The 17,291-nt window shown below is 25.4% G+C and overlaps 1 protein-coding gene across 3 annotated transcripts in view; it reads right to left on the bottom strand.

Moving 5' to 3' along the window:
- The window catches only part of LOC135931495 (uncharacterized), a 142,650-nt gene extending 127,319 nt beyond the window's left edge, over nt 1-15,331 (bottom strand). For all 3 annotated transcript variants that reach the window (XM_065468648.1, XM_065468649.1, XM_065468650.1), the window contains exon 1: nt 15,161-15,331. In XM_065468648.1, coding sequence (XP_065324720.1) covers nt 15,161-15,329 — 169 coding nt within the window. In that variant the 5' untranslated portion in view covers nt 15,330-15,331. The remainder of the gene's footprint in view (nt 1-15,160) is intronic.
- Between the last annotated feature and the right edge of the window lie 1,960 nt (nt 15,332-17,291).

Below are 17,291 nucleotides of genomic sequence, written 5' to 3'. Positions count from 1 at the left end.
TAAAATTTATTAGGTAAACATTAAAAAATATATGCTTCATTTTTAACATTTTTAATACTAAAGTACCGATTACTGTTTTGGATATTATTGTAGAGAGAAGGTAATTAGATTAAAAATACTTTCTGGATTTTTTGCATATAACTAACATCGACGTGGATAAAAATTTAATTTTACACTTTTTCCCAAAAGCAAAGAAAATTCAATTATAAATGAAGTCAAGATTATACCACACAAAAGAAGGGTGTAAATTACAATTTATTTAAAGGAATCAATACAGGCGCGTACGCAGCGGGGGGGGGGGACAGGGGGGCAAATCCCCCCCCCCCAAAGCCAAAAAATGCAGATGCCGGATTATATTTTTCAAAAATATTATTGTTAATATTAATTTATATTTGTTAATATTTATTCTTATCTCATATATACATATATATATATATTTAATTACATTTATCACATTATCAATCAATTTCGATTTCAAGTTTTCCTTGGCGTAATTTACCTATTATTTTCAAATTTTAGTGGCGTAATATTTATCTAAATTTCTAATAAAATAATAATTATCTCTGAAACTCCTTGTCCAACAGGGAGAAAAAAATTGCAAACTTGTCCAACGAGATCGAGTCTCCGCCAGAGTAACAGCTATTTTGGAGTTAGAAGAGCTGATTATTAATGCTATTACTGAAATATCACAATGGCTTGAAAGAAATATTTCCTCAGAAGCAAGAAAATTATTGAATTCAATACTTATTCCAAATTTTTTTTCTCATTAGAATGTATTATTTAATTATACAAGTATTTTATGTAATACTTTTCAAAAACATAACATTGACTTGATTAAGAAGATGAGAATAGCGGAGAGCATTTTATTAGAACTCAAGGAAATAGAGCTAGTGTTGTTGAAGAATTTCATATTTTATATGTTATTGTTGAGTCAAAAGCAGAGCTATACGTGTTAAATATTTATCCCCCTCGACTTGCAGCAAGCAAGCTCATCATCAAAACATTAATATAGGATAAGTAGAAGAGTATTATAAAACAAATGTCCCCTCTCCCAACCTTTTTCATATGGTGATAGAAAAAAAATATAAATATTTGTTATATTTTTATCATGAAGATGTTAAAATATCTTATGATGCCTAATTAGCTGAATAACTATGATTAAAAGATTAACTATGGTTGATACAGTCCCAAAAAATGCTATGGATGCTTTTTATTTCAAACACATTTTAGATTATACTCCCAATTATTAAAATGGTTATATATATATTAGCAGCTCTTTAGTAAACTAATGAGAGAACATTCACTTTTTTAAGAAGAATAACAGAGCCTTGCAGAGGTACCATTTGCAGAACCAGGCCCAGATTTTTTTTTTAAATTTTTTCCGGCCCAGGTTTTTTTTAAAAAAATTTTCAGGCCCGGCCCGGCTAGCCCAGCCCGAATTTTTTAAAATAAATTATATTTATTTTTGATATTTATAGCTAATAATGGCGATTTAAAATATTTGGTTTTAAAATATACAACGGCTCGGATATTTTTTCTTAAAAAATTTTCAGGCCCAGCCCGGGTGTTTTTTTAAAAAAAAATTACGAGCCCGGCCCGGGTATATTTAAAAAAATTAAAATTCGGGGGCCGGGCCTGCAAGTCTGTGAAAAACATACCTATGAAATACAACATCTGAAAGTAGATTGAAGGATTTGGATCTTTTGAATATTCATAGACATTTAACGCCAAGCAAGGATTGATAATTGAAAAATTAGCTCAAAACATACAAAATACAATTATTCCTAAGAAACTTTTTGTGTATTAATTTATATTTACAACATTTAAATTTTTTATACTTTATATATTTTAAAAGCTCAAAAAATTCAAATTTCAATTTTGGGTCATTTAAGTGATTCATATCGTGGGTTATATTCACTTTATATTTTATGATTCACATTTAAATGCCGGTTTATATATATAATTTTTTTAATTCACATTAGTTTAAAATTGTGTATTAGAAAAGTTATTAATCCTAATAAATTTATGCTTAGTATTTTTAATTAAAAATATTATTTCTTAAAAAAATTTATTACCCCCCCCCCCAGACCAAATTCCTGCGTACGCGCCTGAATCAATATGATAAATATATTTAACTATCAATTGATTTTTTTTAAACTTATAAATGTTTAAAATAAATAAAATATCTTTGAAAACCTAGAAAATAAATTATACAAAAATATCTTTTTCAATATTGATATTTGAGGTTCAAAATCAAACCTAGATAAGAGTGATTATGATCGATCATCGGAAATATCTGATGATTGCAACTTCTAATTCATTTTTTTTATTCTTAATCCGGTATCTGGTTTCACGTGAAAATTGTTATACGACCTAATTCAATAAATAACCATACTATACCTTAATTTTAGAAAAATGATTTTTCAAAAAAATAAAATTTAATTTAAAAAATAGTATATTCTGAAATTTTCATATAATTTTCCTTATTTTTATAAGTTGTTTTGTTTATTTATTTGCCTAAATCAAATAATTCATCACATTGCCATTAATTTTTTGTATATTTATTAATTTAATATTATTATTATTAAATAGCCAATATCTCCCCCGACTCTCTCTCTCTTTCCCATTATTTTTTAAATTTTTATTTGTATATTCTTTTCAAAATTTTTTTGCTAAATTCTATAATGTCTTTTTCAAACTCAAATTCTCAAGAGGTAAAATAATTTTTTTATAAATAAATTAAGGAACCAAATGTTTTATAATAAAAAGACCTTATCTAGATACTTAAAGGTAGAGAAGAATAGTCTTATAATTAGTTCTCAACAGGAAGAGAATGATGTAATATTTTTATTATATATATAATTTATATTAGTATACCCATTAGAGTTGTTATTACAATGTAGAAGAAAATCGACAGGAAATCATAAGCAATGAAGAAATCTATATTCGCGAGTTTGACCCAGATTCAGATGTAATATTTATATTTCGATAGTTTAAAATTTCAAAAATATCAAATGTAATTAGTTGCAGTTATATTTCAAAAACTAGTTACATAATAAATTACTTTATACATCATTCATAAACGCATATATTTAACATAAAAATTTGGATATAATAATTATAATCAATTATTTGAAAAAAATATACAATTTATTTATATAAAAAAAATAATTAAACCGAAAAAAATATCGGACCCTAAATCTCCGGGTATACAGGCCAGGACGTATTTTAATTTTTTTTTAAATATACTTAGGCAGGGCCTGAAATTTTTTTAAAAAAAATACTTGTGCCAGGCAGTATACTTTAAAACCAAATATTTGAAATAGCCATTATTAGCTATAAAAATCAAAAATAAATAAGATATATTTTAAAAATGTCCGGACCAGACGTGATAGTAATTAATTTAGTAGTTTATTCAAAAATAATTAAGTCTTTGTCGTTTTCATAATTATGTTCTATAATTTAATTTAGCAAAATTAAAAAAAAAACATTAATAAAATTATTTTAGCATATCCTTTTCCTTAATATTCTTTACATAACATGACCCTTTTTAAGAAACCCCTTTTTTTTATAAATAAATATTCTCTTCGCATAATTATATCCAATTTTAAACTCGTGAATATATTCTTCCCTTTAGAACCAACTCATTTTTTTATTATTTTCTCCTTCGCGTCTGATTTGTTATTTCAACCCATTAGTATTCACCTCATTCCTTTTTTTGTGGCTATATCCAATGTATATTTTAAAAAAAATCAAATCTCTCCCCCTCGAAAGCTTTATTTAAAAATATTTTTTTAGTTTTTCTAGCGCTTGCTACTTCCCTTTTTATTTATATTCAATTCTTTCTTATTTCGCAATTTTATTCTACGCTTTCGTCGCTACATTATTTTTGAACACTTTAATTAAAAATTCTCGCTCTCGTTAAAACTTTAGCTTCTACCAAATTAATTCACTTTAGAGCACCATTATGCCGCTCTCTTTATTTATCACCGCACTATTCCATGAAATCTCCAAATATTTGTCTCGCAAGATGATTTTGAATATCTTATACCCCACAAAGTACAACTCATTTCTAATCTAGAAACTAATCATTTCACTATTATTACATCCCTCGTCGTTTTTTAATCCAAAATTTATTATCTCTTCACACATTGGTCACAAACAAAATTGTTTATCTCTGCAAAAAATTATACATTCATATAAATTGAAATCTTTTTCCCCTTCGAGCATTAACGTTCGGCACTACTCTGAATTTCAATATTTATATTTCTGTATTAATATCAAGCTCTCCCACAATTTTACTATGGGCGTTTTGAGCTCTCTATATAATTTATTTCATTGACTCCAAAATAATTTAACACAGCATTTGTACACTTTATTTTCAATAATTATTAATTAAACAAATCAAAAATTCCAACAATATATTTTTTAAAACTAAATTTCATTTAAAACAATTATTGATCACAGATGATCCAAAAAAGGCTATATCAATCAAAATTTGTCGATCCAAATGTATATTTATACATGGGTCATTAAGCCCTGCCGACAAAACCATTTCTCTTCTTTTAATTATACATTAATACCTAGAATATAGATAGAGTATTATAATTTTAATAAATAATAAAAAATATATTAAAAATGAAATTAATTATTGAAATATATTATTTAGATTATAGAGAGAAATGTTATGCAAGCTTAAGATTTTGATCATAGGTGGCACAATGGGTTGAACATCTAAAACAAAATCTCGAGGCTTACATAATCTGGATAAAATATTGAGTTAGCCGTGTTTAAAAATTGACTTAAAATGAGCTGTTTAACAACACTATCATTTTGTATAATAACAATGAACCAATTTTAAAAGATAAAATATATTTTTTATTATATAAATAATATATAGATAGAGCCTATAACTAGCCAAGATGCTAGTACAAGTGACTTATCACAAATTTCTGATATATCTACATCAAGTAATTTAAATATTTCGAATATATTCAAAATGACTCCGACGAAATCTCGTCGGAAATGTATATACTGCAATACACATTGCTTCTCTCGAATCATTTAAAATTCATGATAAAGTTATGGCGGTTACTCATGATAATGCTAAAAACATGTTAGCAGCATCGCGTATATTGAGTGAAACTTATACAGAGTTATATGGTTCATCTTTGTATAACCATAGGTGTCTTGCTCACATAATAAATATTATTGTGGGTGAGGGAATGATTGTTTTGAATGATAAATTAGAAAAAATAAATAAATTTGTCAAAAAATTGCACGCATCACCAAAATATATGAAAGAATTTTTAGACATAACTGGAGGTATACGCATACCACTTGATGTCGTAACTAGATGGAATTCTAAATTTTTGATGATATCCTCTATTAACAAAGTAATTATGTTTACTTTTTATGTTTAATATTTTTTTTTATAGAATTGCAGTCAATAAATTGGGGAAAAAAGGGAGCCACCAAGATGGCCAATTATTTATAAATAATGAAGAATCAATTTTTTTTAAAGATGTAGAGGATTTTTTAAAACCCTTTTACAAGATTACTTTAGAAGCTTCATCAGCTACAAATACAACCATTGGCTCATCTGTATTATTCATAAACTGCATTAAAAATATTTTAAATCATTATATTACTGGTGATACCGTATTGAAAAATACAGCGGAGGTGATGTTAACAAAATGTCAAAAATATATTAAACATATGACATCAATTTCCAATTTTATATCAAGTATATTGGACCCTAAAACAAAGCAGAAATTTTTACCTAAATTTATAAATAAATCGCAATTTTTTCATCAATTTAAAACTTTATATACGAAATATAACAACACATCAAAGTCATCAGCCTCTGAAAATGATATCTTGGATAATGAGGCATTACCATTTTCTGTAAGCATGCATAACATTCTAAGAAAGTAAATATGATTACATACATATATATATATTTATTATTTAGGGGTGCATTACAAAATGATCCATTGACCGACGAAATATCGCTTTATTTAAGAGAAGATGTAGCAAGTCCAATAACAAATGTATTAGAATGGTGGTCGAATAATAAAAATTCATATCCTAATTTATCTTTAATGGCTAAAGATTTCTTAGCTCAACAAACCACGAGTGTTGTTAGCGAAAGAATCTTTAGTAAGGCAGTCGAATGTATAACTAAAAAGAGAAATAAAATGTCTTCAACAACACTCAAACATTGCATATCTCTAAATTGTTGGGAAGTTGATATTGAATAAAAATTTATTTTTTAAATATGTATATGGCAGTATTATAATGTAACTTATTAATTATATAATAATGGTTTACATAAAAAAGCGCAAATATTCTTTATATTGTTTTTCAATATATAAAATTTAAATATTCGTATATTAATAAAATACCATAAATTCATGTGTTAATTTTTGTTATTGAACTCGTCATTACCAGATAAGTCCTATTTTTTAAAATATTCTTGAATCAAAAATAAATTTTTAAATGAGAATTATCAGCTTATGAATTAATTTACTAAAATATTTTTAATATTCATTATCATCTTTATTAAAAAAACACTGAAAAGTTTTTAAAGGAGATTTATCAGCCACTTAATTAATTTTTCGTAACTTTAGTAAAGGTGATAGACAATAACCTTGAAGCAATATTTATTCATTGATTGTCCGAAAAATAAGTCGTTCCTCGACTACGAATATTATTTTTAATTTTTGGAAGGCAATTAATAATTCCTGTATCCGCTGAAACTTATCAGCAATATAAGATTTGCAATCTAATTTTTAAATAGTTTAAAAATTTTAAAGGGGGTATTTCATTAAAATTATTTTCTGGCATCCCCTTCCTTTAAGGCCTGGCGTAATTGCCTTCCAAAAATTAAAAATACGTATTTTTAATTTTTGGAGGGCAATTAATAATTCCTCTATCCGCAGAAACTTATCAGCAATATAAGATTTGCAATCTAATTTATAAATAGTTTAAAATTTTAAAAGGGGGTACATCATTAAAATTATTTTCTGGCATCCCCTTCCTTTAAGGCCTGGCGTAATTGCCTTCCAAGTCTTAGTCGGAAGAAATCAACTAATTAACAACACTAGTTCAGATATTTATAACAAAAATATTTAAGGGGATTCGTAATCTTTTTTTAAAAAAAACAATTGACGGGGAAGGGATTGGTCATTTATTTACTATTTTAATCTTTATTTTTCGGATCTTTTCTCAATTTTTTTCTTCTCAATTTTCATTTAATTTTTTTAGTATAAGCAATAATTAATTTTGATAAATAAATTTATAAGTGAGTGCTCGTGGCATATTAAATTAATATGGGTAGAAATTTTATGTCCCCAAAAAATTTCCTGCAATTATATATCAGTACCCCCCCCCCCAAAAAAAACACAAAATCTTACGAAAAAATATTCGAAATACTAAATGTCAAGAAAGGGATTTATTTCCTGATCCATTATATATATACATGGATTTCGAAAAATTTGCTATGAGCGAGGTTAAAACTGTCATTAGTATGATCATTAATATGTTAAATTATTTATATTTGTTTTATTAATTAGGGGATCATATTATAATGAGAGGATGATTTACCATTTGTGTCAAAGTACCCATAAAAACTACAAAAGCTAGGTCTGAAAAGCCAATACAGAACCGATGAAGCCCTAAGCTTCTTTTGTGGCATGAGGGACGGCTTTTGTTCCTTTATGTAATATGGGCAATGAAATGGCATTCCTGAGATCAGTTACCCCGACCAATGGTAAAGATATTCTTGAATATTTCGATAAAAATTACATCAATGAAGTCAAGGGAGGTCACAAGAAGCAATTCTCAATCCCAGACACGTCGAAGGCCTCGATTTCCTCCAGAAACTTGGAACATGAATGAGAGCACCCTATCTGATGAAGAACCCACAAATAATCAATGCGAAGGTTGGGATCATCATTTTTCATATCTAGTTGGAAATAAACGCCCATCAATTTGGGTATTGATTAATAAAATGAAATGCGAGGTTGCTGCCGATGAAACCAAACTTGAACGATGGCGTGAAGGTAGTTGGACAAAATCGCAGTTATAATACCCAGATTCGGTTAAAGAAACTTTGCGAGGAATACCGTGATAGGGTGCAAAGCCTTCCAGATTAGATTTTATGAGGGCGATTTTAACCTTTATTTGATGTTAACCGATATAATTATTATCTAAATTATTAAATTTGTATATACATAATGATTTTTCAATAAAATAAACAGATTTTATTGCAAATTTTGTCAAATTTAGTAAACTTAATATAGTAATTAAGGATGGATATTGTATTTATTACTATAGCAAATAATTTTTACGAAAATTAATAATACATGGGTTATATTTCTGGGGTATTTTTTTGTCCCAGTACCAATTTGAACATGAGTAATCTTTAAATAATGAATTGGGGCCTAAAAAAAATTATGATTAAATTATATTTCTATAATAATTTTTTCTAAAATACTAATTTGCCTATACTTTATTAAATCCAAATAAAAATATATCGATATTATTAGGTCCTAACAGGAGGTTTTTATTCCGAGGTTTTTTCGGGGGTTTTTTCCGGGATTCGATATTTTATTATATGAAATTAAAAATAATATTGACATTATAGGGGAAATGTGCCATGAATGGCTATGTTTTTGCCTTTTTGAAAAAAATTATTAAAAGAGAAAAAGATTTGTTTTGACTTTTAAAGAAAACATGCTACGTCTAGTGATGTTAAAAGTTACTTTTAAAACTTAACTTGTTACAGTTACTAGTTACATTGGCAAAAACATAACTTGTAACAGTTACTAGTTACATTTTTACAAAAGTAACTAGTTATACAGTTATTTTCAAAAGTAACTAGTTACTTACTTTATACATCCTTCATATGCGCATTATTTATTTATTGAATGCATTTATTTAATATAAAAAAAAATTAGGATAAACAAAGTATAATCAGTTATTTAAAATAATATACAATTTATCTATATAAAAAAATATCGTAAAATTGAATATTTACATCGAATATAAAAATATATATATGCATTGAAAAAAAAACATTTATTTTTCATAAAAATTAGAATCTAATAAATATTTATTTGCTTTTAACAACAAATTAATTTCAAAGTTATTATCTAGGAGACGTGCTCGTTTATCTCCAAAAATGAGCTTACCTAGACTGAATAAGCGCTCTACGGGAGCACTTGATGTTAGAACAACATTATATTTAATAAAGAGTAATTTTAACTTTGGAAAATAGTTATATAAAGAAAAAGTGTTGTTATTAGATTTGATAAAGTTTTCTATAAGTTCATTATCCAGAATATTTTGGCGCTTTAGGTCAAAAAATCCAACTACATCAAGTGATGTTGGTTTTGAGCATGATTCATTCGTCTAAGATTCACTTTGAGGTATTAAGGTATTTATTAAATTTAAAATTTCCTCCTTTTTTGCTTTATTCCTTTCTTGCCTAATCCAAGGCCAGTCAGTTTTAAATAAAGGGTGAAGAATTACAGCAATGATGTTGTCATTATCAAAAAGATTATTAAACCTATAACATGATATTATTAATTTATAAATAATTATTTGATTTTAGTTACCTTTTTTCAATACTAGCTAATATAGTATTCTTTAGAGGTTGACAATATTTTAATCCCTGCACATCTGCCATACATATAAGTATTTGTGTTATTGTTGGGAACAATCAGACATTTTCACAAAATTTTAAATTAATAAATTTAATTTAAAAAATAAATTAAATTTAAAATTAATTTATTACTTTAAAATTAATTTATTACAACATATTAAAAATAAAATTAATTATTTGAATATATCTTTAAAAGTAACTAGTTACTTTTGTTACTTTTGGCATAACATTTCAAAAATTTTAACTAGTTACAGTTACTAGTTACAATTTTAAAAATATAACTAGTTACAGTTATTTTTTAGCCAAAATGTAACTAGTTACGTTACCTTAACATCACTAGCTACGTCTGATCAATTGCGAGAAAAATTTTTTTTGAGGAAGAATTATGAAAATCGATTTTGCGAAAAAAGGTTTAGTTAATCCCCCCACTCACATTTATTCTTAAATACATTATATAAATAATAACAAATTCAGTATCGTTTTGTAATATTTTTTAAAGAAAATACATGTTCGCAGTTTTTAGGCGTGGCGATTAAGTGTGTGAACCCCGGGTCTTTTCCAGAGGCTCGTGATCAGAGCTGGTTTATCAATTTTTATACCGAAACCACGGGTCTGGGGGTTACACAATTAACCAATTAACAAAACTTAATTTTTTATTTAAATAGTTTTCATATCAAGAAAAGATTTACAAATCAATCTCCTTACTTTCAAATTTAAATGGTTTTATAATTAAAAAGTGTGCTCTCCTCCTCGCCTAATAAGATAAACGGGCGTATGCTAAAAATCACCTCGTTTTAACAAAAAAGTTCAAAAATAACGATTATGACAATTGTCACTCTCTATGGTATATCTTCACTGAAATTTTAATTTAACATATTTACAATATATATTTTTACCTATTTACTTTAAAAAAATTCAAAAAAGTTCAAAAATAGCGATTATGACAATTGTCACTTTTCTATGGTATATCTTCAACTGAAATTTTTATTTAACATTTTTACAATATATATTTTTACCGATTTACTTTAAAAAAATTCAAAAAAGTTCAAAAATAACGATTATGACAATTATCACTTTTCTATGGTAGATCTTCACTGAAATTTTAATTTAACATTTTTACAATATATATTTTTACCGATTTACTTTAAAAAAATTCAAAAAAGTTCAAAAATAACAATTATGACAATTGTCACTTTCTATGGTACATCTTCATTGAAATTTTAATTTAACATATTTACAATATATATTTTTACCTATTTACTTTAAAAAAAATTCAAAAAAGTTCAAAAATAACGATTATGACAATTGTCACATATCTATGGTAAACTTCACTGAATTTTTACTTAAACGTATTTACAATCTATATTTTTACCTATATGCGTCAAAAAATTTCAAAAAACTTTTAAAATGACGATTATGACAATTGTCACTTATCTAGGGTACATCTTCACTGAAATTTTAATTTAACATATTTACATATATTTTTACCCATTAGCGTCAAAAATAAACTAATATATTTTAAAATACAGATTATGATATTTGTCATTTTTACAAAGGAACATCATCATTAAATTTATAATTTAACATATTTATAATATAAATTATATTTTTACCCTTATGTACCAAAAATTTCAAAAATGTTAAAAAATATCATGACAATTGTCACATTAAAATATTATAAGACGATCATGTAAAATAACATAAAAATTTAATATAATATTTATAAATTATTTAAACTAGTTCTTTTAATATACTTAAAAAAAATAGATAATTTTACAAAAATGATAAAAATAAACCCATAAAAGATTTCAACTAAAAAGATTAATAATTCACAAAAAAAATAATTAAAAAAGAAGATTTTAAATTCTTATCAATTTAAATTTTGCTTAAAATTTTTGCATGAAAACCACAAATTAATTGTAACAAAAATAATATTATACAATACCTATTCGAAATATTCGTCCTCTAATCAACTTTAGTTCACTACTCAAGTGGAAAACTCATGTTCTCAACTCAAGTCGACTTGAGTTCATGACTCGAGTTGACTGGAGTTCACGATTCGAGTTGACTTGAGTTCACAACTTGAGTTCTCGAACTTGAGTTTACGACTTAAGTCGACTTGAGTTCTCGACTCGAGTTCACGACTTCAGTGAGTCGACTAATTCGACTATCGACTCGGGTGAATTCGACTTTTTAACAACACTATTTTTTCATTAAATAAATACACGAAAAAATGGTTTTAATATAAATTAAATGTAATAAAATAAAATAAAATAAATTAAATTAAATGTGGCAATGAAAATATTCACGCCCATTCACGCTTACCACTAAAAAAATTTCGACCCAACCTGCCCGCTTACGAAAAAAATATTTTATTTCACGCCCGAAAACTAACGGTGTTTTTAAATTTTTCAAAACTTTAATGCTATAATTTTTTACACTTTTTTGAATTTATTTTATTTATTTCTTTAATTCCATAATCCATAATAACAAAAAATAAGTACATATTATAAATCCAAATTTTTACTTAGAAAAAGAAGACTGTCTATTTTTTTTTATTTCAATTGTGTACGTTCCTCTAATAGGCGATTGGCTATAAAAAATAACTTTTCACTAGAAGCCCAATTCGCCAGGGCTGACAAATCTCTCTAATTTTCTTAAAAAAGGAAATAAATTTTCCTGTTTCCAAAACTTCAAAATATCGCCATTGTTGTTATTTGTTTTTTTTTTAATTTTATTTTGAAAATATTGATATTTGTATGATTTTAAAAAAAATGATAAATACTAAAATATTAAAACTATATAAAAATATGTAATAAAATTACTAAATAAAAATATATATTGGTCCTTAGCCTTTTTTTAAAAAAACATTTTGATAATCTCAACTTAAAATTTGTTCGTTATATAAATAATTTAGTTTTAACAATCTCTAAATGAGTCTGACCTTATTTGGCTCAACCTAAAGATACATAGTATTTTTCCTTATTCATAATTGATTTTTAAAAACGGCATCCAGAAAAATAAACCATAATAATTTTTTATATACTGAACCGTAAAACTGAACCATTATAAATAACGGTTCGGGTCCCTGCTTAAATGTTCAACTAAATGCCATATTGCATTGAATAATTGTTGCAATAATTCGGATTTTTTATAAATATATTTTTTAAAACAAAAAAGTCTTAACCTCATCCCTTTTCATTCATTATATGCCTTAATTTTATGCTATTTACTTTTTTTTAAATTCTCTTTTTAAATCCCTTATTTTGGCCTATTATATGGTGCCAGCCGCAAAAAGAGAGAAGAAAAATAATTATATTATTTATTTTTTTTTTTCATGGGGATTCGGAATATTTTTAAATATTTTTAAAATAATATTTTAAAAAAAATATCCCGAATAAAACGTAGGATTCAAGTTGAATCCTTACGTTGGGATTCCGAATCCCATATGATATAAAATAGTGGCGTAGCCAGGATTTATCCAATAACAAAATTTTACAGAGAATTTCATAGATCTTATTTATTATTGATTACTATAACATCCCATTATTTAACCAGCTGTATTAAGTACTAAGCGCTCTTGTTTGTCTGATCAAAATTTTGAAATCAATTGTTACTAAAAATAAATAAAAAATTGTTACATAAAGATGTTATCTTATAATATATTATTTTTGTATAATTTTATTTATATTATAATTAAATATATGAATATTTTTTTTATAAAACGATCTTATATATTCTTTTTGTATAGTTTTATTTTATTATATATTGCCGGTAAAAAGTAAATATTTTTTTTGTATATATTTAATTTTTTTAAGTAACGAATAGCCCGTTACTTTTTTGAAAAGTTAATAACGCGCGTTCCTTTTTTGAAAAGGTAACGGTAACGGGTTCCTTTTTCAGATATAACGAGTAACGGTAACGCGTTTCTTTTTTGTAGTAACGTTTACAGCACTAATGGAATGGTTTACATTATACATTTTTAGGAGCTTTTACATCCCTCCCCAATAACTCATTGGCAAAATATTACCCCAAAAAATCCCCCTTCTCTCTTAATTAAAATAAGGGAATTAAAATCAAAATTTGGAGAAAAAAAAGGAAATCCAAATCAAAACTACCACATTACCCCCTCCCCTCTATTTTATTGATAAAATCTTCATAACTACCTACCCCTCCTTAATTTGAATCTTGTGTCATATGCCCCCCCCAGAGTAGAAGTTCTTGCATTAAGGGTTGAGCAATAATGCAAATACCTGTTTTTAAAATACTAAATACAAATATATTTTAGTATTTAGATATTTATTTGAATATTTTAGAAAGTATTTTGGTATTTTAAATACTAAAAAAAGTATTTCATATTTAACAAACTTGCAGACCTAGCATGGCCCAAAGCCAGGTACATGGGCCAGGCCTAAAAAAATTTAAAGAAATGGCCTGCAAAAAAAAATAATATGCCTGGCTGAATATATTAAATCATGATTATTATATATTTATATTAAATTATATATAAAATAAATAGATAAAAAAATATATATTTAATAATTCTTGCAAGATTGAATAATATATCACATTCATTCATTTCTCATATAGCTATATCATTTCAAAACCATTTTATCAAAAAAATTTTATACATCTAGGTTGAGCCAAAAATTTATTTTTATAGGCCACAAAAATCTGGGCCAGGGTGAATATAATTTTTTTTTTAAATCCAGGCTAGATTTTATCAGTATGTGTATATTTATTATGATTTCACAATTCCAGAAGAATACAAATACCTTTTTTATTATAAATTTAAATTCACAATTAATTTCTTTATATATAAAATTTGTGATTCAATTTATCAAAAAAATTAACATTTATCCATTTCTCCTTGTATATAAAATAGATATTTACAAGTGAACCAAGGATATAAATTTTTTCGAAGATATTGTTTGTCTATTTTGCTATAATAAATAGTTTTGCCAATTTAATTAATATGCTAAATAAGGTATATATTAGATAATATTAAAATTCCTGTTTTTTTTTAATTTTTAAATGAGATTTATTCAACCTTTTTTATGTTTGCTTTATTTTATCAAATATTATAGATATATTCTGTGTCCACAATGTAATTGATAATGGTAGTATAAAAACGACTTTAATAAAGTATCCATCAAGGTATTTGTATTTAAATTTTTTTATAGGTATTTTGTATTTATATTTAAAATATTTTTTTTTACAAATGTATTTCTTGAGAGTGAACCCCGAAAAATATTAGAGCAAAATTTGTTATTATTTTTATATTTGAGTTATGATTTTAATTTATGCAAGCAACAATTATATGGTAATTAACAAAAGGAGTAATGTTATAATAGAAAATTGAATAAAATTAGTCATATGATCCAAATTCAGTAATATTAAAAATGTAAAATATTAATCTTAATTAAGTGATGGTTTTTACATTATCTAATAAAAATTATCGAATTATATAATAAAGGAAATAATCATTACCATTGACTATATTTCGTAAAAAAAATAGTTCTTCATCATAATCCTTTTTTTTTCTTTTATATTCTTCTTCCTTTTGATTATTGTATAGCTTAGCTGCTGTTTTGACATTATTTATCTCATTTTGTAGACAAAGAATTTGAATTTTCAAATCTTCTATAGTTGCAATCATATCAAAATATTTTTATCAATTCAATAAAAAGAGGATAAAATGTCATCTGTCATTTTGAGTGTTACTTTGAAAAAAAATATTAGTTATATTGAATTGATGTGTTCTGAAAAATTGGTATTCAGAGAAATTGTGATTATCATTTTTATTTTATTATAGAATCAATTTTATTTTTCACTGACAATATAAAATAAAATTCTATATTTTTTTAATAAAATTTGTAACTAATATAATGTCAATCACAATTAGAATTAATGTAGTTCATAAAAAAAAGAAAACAATTTAAATTTTGGAATCTCATTACCAAAACAAAACAAGTAAAAAAAAGAAAAACAATTTAAATTTTGAATGTCGTTACCAAAACAAAAAAAAAGTAGTTTATGAGAGAATTATAAATAAAATAAACAATTACAACTACTTAACATTTCACCCTTTGTTTTCGCCCTCTGTCTATCATCTTATCGTTTTTCTTGCTTATTGGTTTCTTCGTCATTTATTGTCTTTTGTCGTTTGTTGATTGTGATAGTTATCGTTAGTCATCACTAGTATATTTCATTAGTTTTCATCCACAAAAAAAATCTTGTTTATATAGTATAAGCTATTGAAAGTTTATTTTAAATTTAAAAATTCTTATAACAAAAAAAAAATATTTTATTATTTATTATATATCTTTTTTTAATTTTTTTTATATATACATTTATGAAATTTTCGAATTTTTTAGGCAATATTATATTTCTGATTGGTCTTTGACTGTTGACTCTGATCTTGCACTTGTATACTTTGATGTCATATTGGTTCATCGTCACTTCTTCCCCCCTTCTAAAATTTAAAGTATAAGGTATTGTTATTAACATTTGTGCACCATTATTAAGGGGTATAATATTCGTTGACCTTTTTTTGATCTGGTCTAAATGTCTATAATTTTGTTTCAAGTATCTATTTCATACGATAAATTCCTATCTTTACCTGTTACTGTACCTTTGTCCCAATTGTTTTCCTTGAATGTTTTATACCAAACTTTGTCACCCATCACGTCTAATAATAAGGAATTTGCTAAATGCGTCAATACATGCCAAAAATTATATCTTCAAATTGCATAAAGTCTATGTGCACACGTTCGAATATTTTTGTTGTTTTTTTCCCATCGATTTTGTATATTGTGAGGATTGTCTGCATACATATTTATTATATGTATCACAATTTTTTACCTCCCTATCTATTTCTGCATTTAAACCAGGCCACCACAAATAATCTCTCGCTAATGATTTCGTTTTTCCAGCACCTACTCTCTTTTCTCATATTTTAGTATTATAATCTTATTTTCTTTAAAATCACAATCTTTAATTAAGCTCAGTTCCAACCATATTTTTATATGTTTTATTCTTTATCTGTTCATGATTCTTTATATTGTTAATTACTTCCATTAATTCTTTATCAATACTAGTTTCTTTAACTATTCTTTTAAAATTTATTGGTATGTCGCAAAATTTGTCATCAATTATTTTACCATCTATCTTTTGTATTATCTCTTCTGTATTTGTTTGCGGTATTAATTCTTGTAAAGTATTGTCATAATCTTCCTCGACTAGATTCACAATATCTAGTATATTTCCAAAAACTGTTATCCAGGTCCTTCCCAAAAGTATTATATTGTCACTTTGGACCACATAAGCATTTAAGATTTGAGTTTTGTCCTCGAATTTTGCTGGACAGTACTTAATACTTTTATCATTTTTTCATCGTATCCAGTTAATTTTGTGTCCGATTTATTTAAGATTTTTATTCCAATCTTTCTTGCAATATGAATCGATAGGATGCTGAATCTAGAACCGGTATCTATTTGCATTAATATAGGCACTTCATTCAAATATACTGTAACTTTATATACATCATTTGTGTTATCTATATCAGAATCCATATAGTTTATATCCAAATTATATAAATTATATTCTTTTTTCTCTAATT

The sequence above is a fragment of the Gordionus sp. m RMFG-2023 genome, chromosome 1, assembly GCF_954871325.1.
Source record: "Gordionus sp. m RMFG-2023 chromosome 1, tfGorSpeb1-WG-v2, whole genome shotgun sequence".
Lineage (NCBI taxonomy): Eukaryota > Metazoa > Nematomorpha > Gordioida > Chordodea > Parachordodidae > Gordionus > Gordionus sp. m RMFG-2023.
Note: the sequence above shows the minus strand (reverse complement) of the source record. Positions and strands in the feature narration are given on the sequence as shown.